The following is a 16,197-nucleotide window of genomic DNA, read 5'->3' as shown; positions in this document are numbered from 1 at the left end:
CAAGGGGCGTGTCCTGGCTGGGGACGAGGGGGCAAGGGATGGGACAGTGTGGGGCAATTGAAGGCATGGTGTGTTCAGGCTGGGAAGCTGGAGGAAGGGTTGGAGCTGGGCTTGTGGACCCTCCCCCAGGAACGACAGGACTGGAGGAGGGGCTGCCCGGGCCCAAGGTCACTCTGTCATTGTTACCATGGCAACAGCCACCTCTCAACTGGGAACCTGGAAAGGGGTGGGGAGAGGGAGTTCCCAGATCCCCAAATCTGGGGGTAGAGAGAGGAACACTCAGAGACCTGGAGGAAAAGCAGAGCGAGACAGTGATTCAACTCTTTGAAGACCTACCCATCTCAGAATCCTCAGAGCCTAGTACACTGTGGGTGCTCAATAAATGTCCCTCAGAAACAGAAAGCCTGAGAGAATCAAGCAACCAAAGATGATGAAAGAAAGAAGAATCACCACAGGGGGAGGGCAGTGTCCCTTTCCTGCCTCCTCAACTTTTCGTACTCCTCAGGGGTCCTCTGAGAGTTCTGATTCCTCTTAATCTTTCCCAGACCTGGGCCCACAGGCCCACCCAACCCCGCAAATCACTCAACCCCCAGCAACTCCCCAGCCCCTGAAGCTATTATATTTGACATTTGTAACAACTTCAACAACTTTTCTGCCTTCAAAATCTTCCTGCCTGGGGGATCACTGAGAAAATTAGCATAGGTGCAAATACTGCCTGCAAGGGCCTCGCCTCCTTTACTCTCAGGGACTCAGGTGTCCTTGTTCCTCTTGGAACAAGCCCCTCCACAGCTTCAGATAGTCCCCCAATTCCTCTAGGAGACCCTGGCCTCCCTCATTTCTCCTTAGGAAACCTTACAGGCCCCTTCCTTTCTTTCAGAGGAACAGGTATGGTATCCTCCTTGTCCCAGCACCCAGCAGGCGTCCACTGGCTCTGTCTGCCCTCTACTGGTCCAAGACTGGTACTGCAGGAGTGCCACCTAGTGCCCACAATGAGGAACAGAAAACTGAGCCAGCCAGAGCTGAGGGTCTCTGAGAAGTGGCATTTTAATTTCTTTAAGGTCTGAGGTGTTCAGGCCCTAGGGGGTTTGAGTTCAGGTGCCCGGCCCAGAGGTCAACGAAAGAAAGACAACTTCTCTTTGAGCCAGGCCTCGGTGAGGTCATCAGTGGTGCGGATTTCAAACACCTGCGCAGAGAGAGGGTTCAGTTTTATAATCCACTCAAGAACTAAAACAGTGAGGGCTCCAGCCCCTCCCTCCTTCAGACCCAGAAACCCAGCTCCCTCCTCCCTCAGACCAAGAGTCCTGACCCCCCAGTGGGGGACCTCCAGGGGTGGAGCCCCCCACCCTCCATCAGCCCTCAGATCCCAGACTCTCCTCCCTCACACTCAGGAGCATCAGCCCCAGACTCAGACCTTTGTGAGCTCTGCTGTCTGCACCAGCCTGTTTTTGCTCCCTGCGTACATCATCTGTTGTTCAGGCTTGCAGCCTGTGTGAAAAATAGAAGAGGGAAGTATAACTGGGGGATGCCAAGGTGTCCTCTAAGGCCCTGGTAATGTCCTACCCTGGAAAAGGAAATGGTATTTCCCACTCCAGTATTCTTGCCTGGGAAATCCCATGGACAGAGCAGCCTGGTGGGCTACAGTCCATGGGCTCGCAGTCAGACACGACTTGGTGACTGAACAATAACAGTGTCCTAAAGGCCCCAGAGTTTTCTAAGACTCCCAGGCATTGTTCTAAGGAGGTCCCTGGAGGCTACAGTCAGAGTCTTCAGATTTGTTTGGGGGCTGGAAGTTATTCTAAGGCCCCTGGAGATGGTTTAGGGGCCAGACAGGGGTTGCCAGTAAAAGGAAGAGGTGAATGTGCTTACACACCTCAGAACTAATGAAGATGGGGGTTTGGTGCCCTCACCTCCACCCCATTGCCCTCTCAGCATTCACTAATCACACACACCACACTCTACCACAGGCATCTATACACACGCACACAGTCACACACACAAAATCACCAGTCACGTGCACATACACACACTCAAAACACACACACTTACACATCCCCACACATAATCTAAGAGCCCCTTCTCAGGAGGAGTAGAGCTGTGTCTCACCCACGGGGCTGGAGAAGATGAAACACAAGGGGTAGGACACTCGGCCATCGGCGTGCACGTACTTGTAGCTGTAAACCACGAACCTACAATAGTGAAAGGGAATTCAAACTCAGGACTTGGCCTGGAGCTCAGGCCTAATGCTCATCACCTGAGACCACAGCCTAGAAATCTTGCCTGAGTTTGAGAACCTAGGGTTAACAACCGAGACCAAGGGTACTGGCTTCAAACACAATAAAAGATTTAAAAAATAATAATGGGGGAAAATAATAATAATAATAGGGGAATTCCTTGGTGGTCCAGTGGTTGGAAATCAGCCTGCCAATGCAGGGGTCATGGATTCGATCACTGATCTGGAAAGACCAGGGCCGCATGCCATAGAGCAGCCAAGCCTTCACCCAATGGCTCTTGAGCCCATGCTGCAACCTACTGAGGTGCACATGCGCAGAGCCTGTGCTCTGCGACAAGCGAAACTACCATAACGAGAAGCCCGTGCACTGCAGCTAGAGAGCAGCCCTCACTCACCACAGCTAGTGAAAGGCTGTGCATAGCAACGAGGAACCAGTGCAGCCATAAATAAGTTTTTAATTAAAAAAATAATAATAGTAAATGCTAAATAGAATTACCATCTGCTCCAGCAATTCCACTGCTGGGTATTTATCAAAGAAAATGAAAACAATAATTCAAAAAGATATATGCACCCCTATATTTATTGCAGCATTATTTATAATAGCCAAGATGTGGAAAAAACCTAAGTGTCCATTGACGAATGAATGGATAAAGAAGATGTGGTCCACACACACACACACACACACACACACACATATGCACACAATGAAGTACTATTCAGCCGTTAAAAAAGAATGAAATCTTGCTATTGCAACATGGATGGCTCTTGGAGGGCGTTATGCTAGGTGAAATAAATCAGACAGAGAAACACAAATGCCTTATGATCTCACTTACATATGGAATTGAAAAAATAAAAATAAAGAAACAAACCATCAAGCTCATATAGAGAGAGAACAGATGAGTGGTTGCCAAAGATGGGAGTGGGTGAAATGGGTGAAAGCAGTCAAAAGGTACAAACTTCCAATTATTTTATTTCCAGTTATTTATTTTTAAAAAGTCCTAGGGATGTGATATACAGCATGGTAAGTGTAGTTAATAATGCTGTATTGTATATTTGAAAGTTGCTAAAGGAGTAGATATTAAAAGTCCTCGTCGTAAGAAAAAAATTTTTTTAGAAACTATGTATGGTGGCAGATGTTAACTAGATTATCATGGTGAACATTTGGTAATACAGTATATACAAAAAAAATCAAATCATTATGTTTTACACCTGAAATTAATATATCATACATCAAATATAACTCAATAAAGAAAAAAATGTTTAAGAAAAAACGGTTTGGAACTTCCCTGGAGGTGCAATAGTTAAGACTGCAGAGGCAGGGGTTCTATCCCTAGTTAGGGAGCTTAGATCCCACATGCTGAGTGACATAGCCCCCCCAAAAAAAAAAATAGTAAGTGCTTATTTGATTATTCACAACAACCCTATGATGTAGGTACTATTATTATCCCCATACTACATACAGGAAAATCGAAGCCCAGAGAATGAAGCCATTTGCCCAGGGTTCTATGGGTAGATTTGAACCCAGGAAGTTCACTGGTAGAGTGTAAGTGCTCAACCACTATGTTTTACTGTCTAGCAGTCTAGAATCAGGGGCTGAGACCAGGGCCAGCTATATAATTTCCCAAACCCAGTGCAAAATGAAAATGCAGGGCCCCTTGTAATAAACACAGGAGAAAGATGTTTTTCCCTTTCTTCTGCAGTCTCTTTCCAGACTGATCTTGGTCTTTTAAAATTTCCTGTTTCAAGTCATGTGCTGTCTTGGGCTTGGAGACACTCATGGGGGGAGTGAAATTGCTCACGGGCACACTCTGGAATTTATCTTTCAGGAGTGAGTGCTGCCCCCTGGCCCTGACACTCCCTGAGGCTGCGATTAGGCCCCCTGCCCAGGGCAGAGGGCACCAGCCATCATTGGGCAATGTGGGAGTGGGGAGCTGAGAACCCATCTAGGGCTGGAGGTGTGAGTTGAAGGAGGCTCCAAGCCTCCAGCACAGGCTCCACTGACCTGTCAGACTTCACACGAAACAGATTCAGAGATAAAACTAGAAAGAATTTCAAGATAGCAGGCATCAAGCCCTGCCTTCAAGGCTCCCTTCTGGGTAAGGGGCCCTGTGTGATTGCACTTGTCAGATGCCCAGGGTGCTGACTGAGATCTAGAGCCTGGGATTGAGTTTCAAAGTCCTAGGACCCCCAAAACTCACCCCAGTCAAGATGAAAAAATCTAGAGACCAGTTTTCATAGAAGTGTCAAAAAACTTCTCCATACACAAAAAGCACCAGGCTCCTCTGGCTTCACACAGGATTCTCCCCAATCATTAAAGGTCAAATAAATCCTTTCCTACTCAAAGTCTTCCCAAGCATTGAAAAATAAGGAAATTTTAACTTTTTTTTTTTAATGAAACAAGTGCAATGTTGAGACCAAAACCTTACGAAGTATGTACTAACATCACATATGACTATTAGCATAAAATTCTGCAATAAAATCCTGGCATACAAACCAAAAGTCCTGTGATAGGAACTCAAAGACATAGTTTCAAAGTCCATGAATAAGACTGGACCCCAAGTAGTCCCTCAGTCTGCATCCCTCCATGGCCTGACCTTCCCCTTCCTTGCCCCAGGATACCTGGGCTGTCTCTCAGGCAACTCCATTTTTAGTTCCTCTGGAGAAATATTCTGTGAGGGGTGGGGGGAGGAGAGAAAAAAAAAAAAAGACTGCCATTAAACGAACTTGTGCTGTGTCAAGGCACTCATCCAAGAAACACATGTGGATTATTAGCCCATTGATCTCTCCCCAAACCCAAAGGGGTAGGTCCTGTTATTACCCCCATTTACAGGTGAACAAACTGAGGCCCAGAGGTGTTAAGACACTTGCTTTTTTCTAAGCAAACTACAAGGATTAAATCACTGCATTCACAGACAACCCTCAGAGGTAAGGACTGTTATCACTATGTCACAGATGAGAGGCCTATACAGGCAGAGTCTCTCGCCTAGGGTCACAGCTAAGCTGGAACTTGACTTCCTGGTTTTTCTGGCTCCCAACCCCAGGCTCTTAGCCTCAGTCACAGCCCTCTGGGTCTCCCAGTCCCACCCCCCAGCCCCTCACCTGAAATTCTTCCTCCAGCACCACCAGCTGCCGGTCTTTGTCCACCTTCACTGAGGAGGGAGGGCATGGGTGGGTTAGACGCCCCTCCCATCTGTCCCTATGCTCCCCCCACCCCCCATCCGTCAGGAGGGAAGAAGACACTCACTTATTATGGCTGCATTGTCCGTCTCTTTTCGGAAGCGGAATTTCCTCAGCTTTTCCTGTAGCTCGGGGTCCACCTCACACACCACCAGGGAGTCGGACTGCCAGAGGAGCCCAGTCAAGAGCTGAGTCGCCTGGCCTCAGCCCTGCCCCTTTCCCCAAACCTCAGTTTCTCTGTCCACTAATAACGAGGAGGGGGCCATAGCCCATAGATTGCCTGTGTAAACACTGGGGAAAGGTACCCTTTCCTCTGAGCGGATGCTGCCCCTCAATGAGCAGAGGCTGGACTGGGGAGCCCTTTCGGCAGGTGCCCTTGGGCAACGCCCAGGGAGGCTCGGGGATCTGCTCGCCTGGGGCTAAACCCGGAACCGCCATCTCTCTTTCCCCAGCCTTGACCTTCCATCCACAGCCTGACGTTCACCCCGGCGTCCTCCCAGCCCCAGTCCCACTCCAGCCCCTAGCCCTTCCCATACGACCCTGGCCCCCGACCATGACTTTACTGTCCAGGGGCCTCTTCTTTCCTTGGTTCCGCTGTCTTCTAGGGGTGGGGACCACAGCTACAGGGGCGGAGTGTGGGGTAGGGGAAAAGTTTCATCCAACACCACATCCTGTTTATGCCCATTCTGAGACAACTGTCACAGATGGCTCCTCCCTCTCCTTCCTTCCCCTCATCTGTTGGGACCTCCCAGGCTTTACAGTCACCCAGACTGGGGTTCAAGTGCTTCCTGACTGTGTGGCTCTAGCTAAGTAACTTCACCCCTCTGATTCAGAATGGTTACAAGGCTAACATAACTTCACATATCTCCCAGCATGGTGGCCAACACCCAATACACCACAGGTGGTGATGAGCTCTTTTTTTTTTTTTAATTTTTCTTGGAGTATAGTTAATTTACAATGTTGTGTTAGTTTCAGGTGTAAAGCAAAGTGAGTCAATCAACTATATATATTTGCACTCTTTTTTAGATTATTTTCCCAAGTAGGTCATTACGGAGTATCAGATGGAGTTCACTGTGCTATATAGTAGGTTATTATTAGTTATCTATTTTATATACAGTAGTATATACTTGTCAATCCTGATATCCCAATTTGTCACTCTCCCCCTTTCCTTCCTGGTAACCATAAGTTTTCTACATTTGTGACTCTTTTTCTGTTTTGTAAATAAGTTCATTTGTAACTTTTTTTTATATTCCACATACAGCAATATCATATAATATTTGTCTTTCTTTGTCTGACTTACTTTATTCAGTATAACAATCTCAGGGACGGTCCATCTGTGTCATTGCAAATGGCATTTTCACTCTTCTTTATGGCTGCATAATATTCCATTGTATATATTGCTATGTACCACATCTTTTTTGGAGTGTACCACATTTTCTTTATCCACTCCTCTGTTGATGGACATTTAGGTTGCGTCCATGTTTTGACTATTGCAAACAATGCTGTGTGTACTTTTTCAAATTATTGTTTTCTCCAGCTATATGCCCAAGAGTGGGATTGCTAGATCATGTGGTTGTTCTGTATTTAGTTTTTTAAGGAACCTCCATACTGTTTTCCATAGAGACTGTACCAATTTACATCCCATCAACAGTGCAGAAGGGTTCCCCTTCTCCACACCCTCTGGCATTTTTTTGTTTGCAGACTTTTTTGATGATGAAATAAGCTCTTTAACTGTTCCTCCAGGAAGCCTTCTTGGATTCCACTACCCCCTAATCTGGAATATTTTAATTCCAGAGCTAAAAGGGGGAATTTAGAAATGTTTGCTGATCAAACTGCAACTTATTAGGTTGATGGGGAAATGGAGGAGAAAGAGGAAACTCACCAGCGCTCAGGTAATGGTGTATTTTTTTTCTGCAGTTATTCAACCTCATGGGCCTTATAATGGGTACTACAACAATGGTGTTTAATCCTATCACACCAGTACCTCCTTTATTATGAAGAGCATTTTGTATTGTCCTCCTCAGTTCACATCCTGGAATGAAATTCCTAGATAAGGCAACCTATTTATACACATAAATTCTCCCTAAAATCAATATAATGTCCTAACTATCATATAAAGTAGAAATAAAAGGGAAGTAATTTATGAGAACCCCCTCTGTATTTCTATGAAAAAAACACACACAAACGACAGAGTGTGTTCAGAGGACCTAGCTTCACAATGTCTGGCCCGCTGTGCTGAGTTCGCTCGCGTAGCAGAACGCAGATCCCACCCTCTCTAACCTCCTCAAGGCCATCGCTGCAGCTACCCTTCTTCTCCCCGTATCACCAATATCCTTATCTCTACTGGATCTTTCCCCTTGGCCTACACACCATGGTATATCTTAAAAACTAAAAACCCTGGGACTTTTCTCGTGGTCCAGTGGTTGAGAATCCACTACAAAATCCCTGCTTCCATTGCAGGGGACACAGGTTTAAACCCTGGTCAGGGAACTAGGATCCTGCATTCCACAAGTTTCAGCCAAAAATAAATAAGCAAAATTTAATACTAACCTATAAACTTTCTCTCTCCTGCCTATTCATTTCCTTCCCTTTTCAGCAAGACTTTTGAAAGAATTGTCCACACTCACTGCCTCCAATATCTCCTCCTAATTTGCTCTTCAACTCTCTCCCAGCAGGCTCACTCCTGTCTCTCTCCAGTGACAGGGAGGGCCAACGACCACCGTCAGAGGGCCACCAAGGAGCTTTGTGGCGCTGGACCCAACAGTCAATTCTTAATCTTCATCTGCCGTGCCCTGTCAGCTGCATCTGATATCATCCATCACTCCTGTGCCCAAAACACTTTCTTCACTTGGCTTCCGGAACACCACCCCAGCCTGGATTTCCTCTGGCTCTTCTGGCTGCTCCGTCTCAGTTCCTTTCTTAAAATTTTATAGAAGCATAGTTGACTTACAATGTGTTAATTTCTACTGTATAGTAAGGTGATTCAGCTAAACATGTATATACAATCTTTTTCATTTTTTGGCTGCACCATGAGGCTTGTGGGATAAAAGTGCCCAGACCAGGAATTGAACCTGTGGCTTTGGCAGTGAAAAATGCGAAGTCCTAACCACTGAACCACCAAGGAAGTCCCTCATATTCTTTTCCATTACGGTTTATGACAGGATATGAATGCAGGTCCCTGTGCTATACAGAGGACCTTATTGTTTATCCATTCTCCATGTAACAGTTTGCATTGGCTAATCCCAAACTCTCCATCCATCTCTTTCCCACCCCTCTCCTCCTTGGCAACCACAAGTCTATTCTCTATGTCTGGGAGTGTATTTCTGTTTCATAGATAAGCTCATTTGTGTCATGTTTTAGATTCTACATATAAGTGATATCTTACGGTATTTGTCTTTCTGATTTACTTCACTTAGTATGACAATCTATAGGTGTGCCCATGTTGCTGCAAATGGCATTATTTTTTTCTTTTTTATAGCTGAGTAGTATTCCATTGTATATGTACCACATCATTATTCATTCCTCTGTTGATGGACACTTAGTTTGCTTCCCTGTCTTAGCTCTTGCAAATAGTGCTGCAAGGAACATTGGAATGTATATATCTTCTTGAATTATAGTTTTCTCTGAATATATGCCCAGGAGTGGGGTTGCAGGATCACATATCAGCTTCCTTTTAAGAGTCATGAGTCCCAGGGCTCAGCCCTCAGTCTGCTTCTCTTTTCTATCCTCCTTCTCATCTTCCTGAAAGCATCAGTCTCTTAGTATTCAAAGGGGGATGCCCTAGTTACTTCCCCAGTCTGGGCCTCTCTAGGCTCTTATGTCCAACTGCCAGCATGACTCCATCTGGATGTCTTGGAGTCATCCTTGACCCATCTCTTTCCTCTGACAATGTACCTTTAAACCTTCCAGCTCTGAACTTCCAAATATAACCAGAACTGGCTCTCTCCTCCCCTTCCACAGCCTATATTCTGCCCTTGCCACCTTGAACTTCTGCCTGAACTCTCATAGTAGCTTCCTCACTGTTTTTCTGCTCCCACCCCCTCCCCACACTCTATTCTTTATAGGACTGTCAAGAGAGATCCTAATAAAACCCCAAACCAAACTTAACCCTGGTGGTCCAGTAGTTAAGGCTCCAAGCTTCAACTGCAGGGGGTATGGGTTCAATCCCTGGTCAGTGTGAACTTCAAACATTGTGCAGTGAAGCCAAAACAAAAACAAAAACCAACTGACATACCTGTTCACTCAATACTCTCTCCTGTCTCCCATATTATCTGGGTAAAAGCAAAAGTCCTTATAGTGGCCTTAAAAGCTCTTAATTACCTGCCACCATCCCTCCTCTGTTACCTCCTGGATCTTGTCTTTTCAATACTCTCCTCTTTGCTCACTCCTCTCCAGCCACACTAGCCTCTTTCTGGTTCTATGAGTGATCCTGACATCAGGCCTTTTCACGTGCTGGCTCCTTTTTCTTGAACCCTCCTTCCTTCATGGTTCACCTCTTCACTCCTTCAGATTTCTGTTCAAATGTCACCTGATCAAAGAAGCCTTTCCCTTATCTAAAATAGTGCTGATCCCACCTCTCCATCCCCTTAGTTTGCTTTAATTTTCTCCATAGAACTTATCACCAAGTTACATCGAAATATACCAAATAAACATTGAAAGTATCATTTGTTTCTGTCCCCCAGCTAGAATGTAAGCTTCATGCCTGCCTCATTCGTTGTTGAATTTTTAGTACCTTGAGCAGTGCTTGGCACATATGAGATACTCAAGAAATATTGAATAAATAAATGAACTAGTGTCCTTGGAGCCCAACCATTCTATATGGCATTGAAAGTTGTTGCTTAAATGGAGGTGGCAATGCTTGCGGTTAGTGATGTACCCCCGCCGTCTTTTAAAAGGGCCTATCCTCACAGCACCAGAGATGCCTGGTTTTCCTGGTTTACCTCCTCTCTCTCTCTGGCTGCTGCTTTTCAATCTTTGTTGAAAGTGTCAATTTCTTTGCTCAAACCTTATGTGTCTCTTCAAGGTTCTATCTGGTGTTTGTTTCCATTCATCCTTCATACCCTCCCCAGGATAGGTCACTAACTCCCACAGCTTTACTATCTTTGATCATCCTCAAATATAGGTTTCTGGCCCCAGACCCAGGGGTTGTGGAGCCTCCTAAATCCTGATGCTGGGTAGCCAACACTGGACTCAGCAACTTCCTGACCTGCTTCACCTCTGGGTCTCCTTCCCAGGGAAGCCCCCAACCCCTTCCCCTCAACCTTCCAGCCAGAGGGCCTTGTCTTGAATTTCTCCCTCCCTCACCATCTGTGCCCTAGGAGTCCCAGAGCAGGTTCTCCGAAGCTCCTGGGCATCGGTCCCTGGCACCTACTCCTCCTCCTCCTCCCTCCTCCCCTGATGCAAACGCCCCTCTCCCACCCCAGCTGGCTCCCCGAACACCCAGCTCCAGTTCTATTCCCTCCAATCCATCCTCCATATAGAAGCCAGGGACAGCTTTCCAACTTCCCTCTCCCTCCAACCCCCAGACTCTCCTTGGGGTGAAGACCTTCCATGGCTCCTCAGTGCCCTCAGGACAAGTCCAAACTCTTTCAAGTGGCCAAATTTCTGGCCACAGGTTATTTCCCACCACTCCCTGCCTTCAATTCTACATTCCTCTCCGACTCCCTTTCTTTGGGCTCCTCTAACAACCACGTCATCTGGTCAAGGCTATGGTTTTTCCAGTGGCCATGTATGGATGTGAGAGTTGGATTGTGAAGAAAGCTGAGCGCCGAAAAATCGATGCTTTTGAACTGTGGTGTTGAAGAAGACTCTTTGAGAGTCCCTTGGACTGCAAGGAGATCCAACCAGTCCATCCTAAAGGAGATCAGTCCTGGGTGTTCATTGGAAGGACTGATGCTGAAGCTGAAACTCCAGTACTTTGGCCACCTCATGCGAAGAGTTGACTTATTGGAAAAGACCCTGATGCTGGGAGGGATTGGGGGCAGGAGGAGAAGGGGACGCCAGAGGATGAGATGGCTGGATGGCATCACCGACTCGATGGGCATGAGTTTGAGTAAACTCTGGGAGTTGGTGATGGACAGGGGGGCCTGGCGTGCTGCGATTCATGGGGTCGCAAAGAGTCGGACACGACTGAGCGACTGAACTGAACTGAACAATCATGCCTCTGTCACCTGGGAGCCTTCAGTGAGTGCCCCCGATATGCTTACTTAGTTCACGCTGCTCCAGGGCAGTATGTGAAATGAATAGGTTACTACTGGCAGAGCAATGACTCCCATTTATTGACCGCCTGCTTTGTGCCCAGCGCTTTGTATGCATCGTCTCTTTCACTCCTACTCCCAATTGAGAGAAAGAATAGACTCAGAGAGGGTTGCGATGGAGAAACTGACTCCAGCTGCCCTAGCGCCTACCCGCAACCTGGATGATCACCTCGGGGCGTGGCGGGGCCCAGGCCTAGACCTCGGCTAGCGTGCCAGGCGGATCACCGGGCCTTGAACGCCACAATCAGGAATTGTGACTTAGTTGCAAAGCTGAGGTAGACAAGCGCGAGACTGCCCCCTGCGGGTCGGGAGGTCCAATCCCGCGCGCCGCCGGGCCTGTTGCCCATGGCAACGCCGCGCGCGCCCCGCCTCTTCCCCCCCACCCCGCAGGACCGACTGCCCATCAGCTGAGCAGCCGACCAATCCGACGGGGCGGGGGTTGGGCCTCGTGGGCCTTCTTCAACACCCCCGGCCCCCCTCTCCGCCGGGACCCCGCCTTTCTCCGCGCACACCTCCCGCCCTTCGGGCTGCCCTCGCCGCCCGTTGGCGAGTGCGCCGTTCGTCACCGCGGCGTCAACTAATGCTGGCGCGCGGCGGTCCCGTCGGGGAGGGGCCAGGGGCGGTGACGCACGGCGCGGTGACGCAGCGCGACGGCGGCGGTGGCGGCGGCGGTGGTCGGTGCGGGAGGAGGGAGGGGAGCTCGCGGGCCGGAGAGGGGGCGACGGCGGTGGCGGTGGCCTGAGGAGGCCCGGACGGCGGCGGCTGCAGCCGAGGCGGTGAGTGGCGATCAGAGCCGGGCGGACGCGGGGCGGCGGCGGGTCGGGGCGCTCGGGGCTCACCTCAGGGCGCCCCAGGCCGCGCGGGCGGCCCCGCCCCCTCAGGGACCCCGGGCGGCGGCGGGCGCGGAGCGCGGGCCTCAGGGGTCCCGACCCTCGAGAGAATCCCTCACACCCGTACCCGGAGTCTCCCTCACAGGCCGCTTCTCGAGCTTCTCCCCGAATTCCTCGCCCCTCGGGGTGGCCTGGGAACCCGGCCAGCGGCCCATCTCGTGACCCCCCCCCCCCACAGGTCTACCTCAGACAGCTCCCTAGAGGGCACGCCCACAGACGCCCCCCCCCCCAATCCACTCGAAGCCTTCCGTCCCCTCCCGCCGTGCGCAAGGCTTCTCGAGAGACCACCCCTGATATTTCCATGTCTGCTCCAGACCCTGTCCTACGCCTCAAAAATTTTCCTCAGAGAACCCTGCTCTGGCCCCGGATCCCCCATCCTCCTCCTCAGTCTAGAAATATTCCCCCGGGGCCACTCCTCGTATTCCAACAATATGTGTCAGATATCTTCTCCAGGAGCCTCCCTCATAAGCCCTAAAAATCTTCAGATCAGAGACTCCCCGAAATCCCCTCCAGACCCCGTGCATTCCAGAAATCTCCCCCGGCGACCTACTTCACACATCCCAACAATATCGCCCAGACTTCCTTCTCACACATCCCAAGAATTTTCCCTCCCACCTACCCCCATACCAGCAATCGCCTTGGAGATTTTCCATTCATGGCCCCCAAATCTCAGAGCCCCTCCCCTGGAATGCTCCAGAATGCCCCTGATATCCCCTGGAAAATCTTCCGAAGTGACCCTCTGAAATGGCCTCGGATCCTCAAAACTCACCTGGAGCCCCACCCCTCCCCCAATTCATCTCCCATATACACTCCCCCTTCACACATCCCAAAAGTCATCTGTTTGGACCCTTCCACAGGTCCCAAAAATCCCTCCCAAAGATCTCCTCATGTTCCTCAAATCTCCCCACCCTGAAATGCTCTATAGAGCACCCTCACATACCCCAAAAATCTTCCCCTGAGACCCTCCTCACTTACGCCAAAAATCTTCTCCAGAGATTAACCTGAATCTACAGAGAACTCTTCTTCCACATTCCATGAGCCTCTTCCAAAACCCTTTTTATGTATCCCAAATCTTTCCCAGTAACCCACACAAAATGTTCCAAAAATTGCTTCCTCAGGATTCCAAAAGGTTTCCCACAGTTTCTCTCTGATATTTTCTTCAATCCCCCTTAGAATCCTCCTTTCAAGGTCCCTCCTTATAGACCTACTTTCTGATGAACTTTCCTCCTGACAACCCTTGTAAACCCTAAGACCCTTTCTTCTCAACCCCTCTGAGATACAGTTTTTCAAGACCTCCTCATACCTTCTCAAAGACCCCAACAACCCCCTCGAGCCTTCTGAGATATACCCTTGAATTGAAATCTCTTCTAGAGACTCTTCCAGTAACCCTTGGATCACCACTTACAGACCTCCTGCCTTACTGAGAGTGGAGAAGGAAATGGCATCCCACTCCAGTATTCTTGCCTGGAGAATTCCATGGACAGAGGAGCCTGGGGCACTACAGTCCATGGGGTCACAAAGAGACACAACTAAGTGACTAACACTACCACTACTACTACTTACTAAAAGACTTTTCCTAGATAATTCCCTCCCTGAACTCACCATCACAGCTTCCCTCAAATCCTCTAGAACCCTCTGTGGAAGACACCCAACACCATGCAGTCTTCCCTCAAAATAACTCTGAGCTCAATTTCTTAGAAAGTCCCAGAATTCTTTCTGAAAAACCCTTTACTGTGACATTCCCACATTCCCCCTCAGAAGAGCCACCTTCCCCATATACCTTATTGAAGGCTTTACTCAGAGATTTCTCATCTTAGCTCTTTGAGAATTGTTCCTAAAAAGACCTCTGTTATCCTGCTCCAGTAAACCTAAGATCTCTCACAAAAGACCATACATCCACAGATTCCTTTTAGAGAATTTTCTCCAAAATTGCTATGCATCAACAACCCCACCACTTTGTGAGACTTCCTCAGAACACACTCTCAGATTCCCCCTCTGACATCTCCAAGAAACCTTATTCAAGGCCTTATTACATATCCGTTTTAGAACCTCCATTTATACCCTTTCATCTCCTCCATTCTCTTTCCTGTGAAATCAACTTAGAGATCCTTCTCAGATTTGAGCTTCTTTCCCCCATTATCCCACCATAGGCCCCCAGCATCCTACAGACTTCCCCTATCAGGAGCCTCTGTGTCCCTTTTTATTAAAAGATTCTCAGGAGATACCCTTACCCCTTGAAGTTCCAGCCCTCAGAGCTCTTTCTCTCAGGACATTTTTCTTTGGTTCTATCTTCATAGACCCCTCCTCCCTTCAGATCTTCCCTTCAGAGATAGACAGACCCTTCCTTAGACTTTTCTTGAGGACTCCCTCAATTTTCCTGTCAGAAGTTTTCTCCTTCCTTTTCCACATTGAGAGCTTCCTCAAAAAAGAGTCCCTCCCCCTATAGTAGTCGTTCTCAAAGTGTTGTCCCTGGACCAGCAGCACAAGCATCACCTGGTAACTTGTTAGAAATGCAAATTCTTGGGTCCCAACCCGGACCTGCTGAATCAGAAAACTTGGCAGTAGCTATCTGTTTTTAGGAACCTTCCTGGTGATTCTGATGCATGCTCAAGTTTGAGAACCACTGCCCTCTAAGAGGATTTCCCTTTCCCCACATAAAGGCCCTTGAAAGATGCCTCAGGGTATGCCGCTGTGCCCTTCTGCTCACCCCCATTTTCCTGGGAGCCCCCTTTGCGAAGTCCCCACCTTCCAGAAGATTCCTTACCTTCTTTGAAAGGTTTCTGGCTTCTCTACAAGGTTACCCCACCCTCTGAGCAATTACTTCAGATTCTGCCTTTGAATGGTTCCCTTTTAGATCTTCCTCAGCATTTTCTCCTGGCTTCCCCTCTATTGCTCCATACCATCCCATATCCTTCAGTGCTTCTGCTTCCAGTTGCTCCCTCCTTGAACACACATGTCCATCTCTTCTGACCTATTCCTCATCTGTCCTTCTCCACATAAACACCCTTCCCTTAAGGCATCTTCCAATCTTCATTCTCTTACTACCCAGAGCCTTCCATTGTACTTTGTAGAGCGCCACTCATCTTCTCCCTGGTAATTTTTCATGTACTTGTCCACTCACACTGACTAGACTCGGAGCTTGGAAAGTACTGGGATGTAACTTGTTCTTTGAATTCCACAAAGTGGGCTCTTCCCTCTGTAAGTTGTAGGGAATCATTGGCTAACCGGCAGCTAAGTTCGAGAAGAATAAACAGATCACAAGGGTAACACTGGGGCCTGCCTTCAGGGAGCTCATAGCCCAGTAAAGAGGTTGGTCAGGTACATGGGACAGAATGTGAGGTAAAAATTATATACTGTGGGAATTTGGCAGTGAGAGAAGGAACCCTCTATCTGGAAAGACTTCATAGAAGAGATGGTAAGACTGGGTGCTGTTCCACAAGAGTTGGGACAAGGATGATTGGCCTTCCAGGCAGAGGAAGTGGCTTATGCAGTTGGTCAAAAGCAAGAAAGACTCTTCACGTCTAACCCATGGCATCTCTTCTCTTCACCTGAAGGACACAGATGAAAGAAAACAGATCTCCTCCATCTGCACTGTATTTGCCAGGTGCACTTTAGTGACCCAAAGAGTAATAATGTTAATGAT

General features: G+C 48.3%; 2 protein-coding genes across 6 annotated transcripts in view; one reads left to right on the top strand and one right to left on the bottom strand.

Moving 5' to 3' along the window:
- Nucleotides 1-1,020: 1,020 nt before the first annotated feature.
- Nucleotides 1,021-6,077, bottom strand: GMFG (glia maturation factor gamma). 2 transcript variants are annotated; one of them, XM_020889099.2, is made up of 7 exons: nucleotides 5,971-6,077; nucleotides 5,475-5,571; nucleotides 5,330-5,379; nucleotides 4,850-4,899; nucleotides 2,104-2,186; nucleotides 1,412-1,485; nucleotides 1,021-1,183 (listed from the first exon to the last, which is right to left on the bottom strand). In XM_020889099.2, coding segments are annotated over exons 2-7 (330 nt in total). In that variant the 5' UTR covers nucleotides 5,476-5,571; nucleotides 5,971-6,077; the 3' UTR covers nucleotides 1,021-1,111. The 2 variants fall into 2 exon arrangements, with proteins under 2 accessions (XP_020744758.1, XP_020744757.1); XM_020889098.2 differs by having other exon boundaries at nucleotides 5,960-6,069.
- A 6,255-nt stretch (nucleotides 6,078-12,332) lies between these two features.
- The window catches only part of SAMD4B (sterile alpha motif domain containing 4B), a 36,629-nt gene continuing 32,764 nt past the window's right edge, over nucleotides 12,333-16,197 (top strand). For 2 of the 4 annotated variants that reach the window (XM_070450902.1, XM_070450901.1), the window contains exon 1: nucleotides 16,024-16,158. The gene's annotated coding sequence lies outside the window, so the exon portion shown is untranslated. Of the gene's footprint in view, nucleotides 12,441-16,023; nucleotides 16,159-16,197 lie in introns of those variants that run through there. The other 2 variants (XM_070450900.1, XM_020889093.2) reach the window with 2 other exon arrangements.

This window comes from Odocoileus virginianus, chromosome 20, assembly GCF_023699985.2.
Source record: "Odocoileus virginianus isolate 20LAN1187 ecotype Illinois chromosome 20, Ovbor_1.2, whole genome shotgun sequence".
NCBI lineage: Eukaryota > Metazoa > Chordata > Mammalia > Artiodactyla > Cervidae > Odocoileus > Odocoileus virginianus.
Note: the sequence above shows the minus strand (reverse complement) of the source record. Positions and strands in the feature narration are given on the sequence as shown.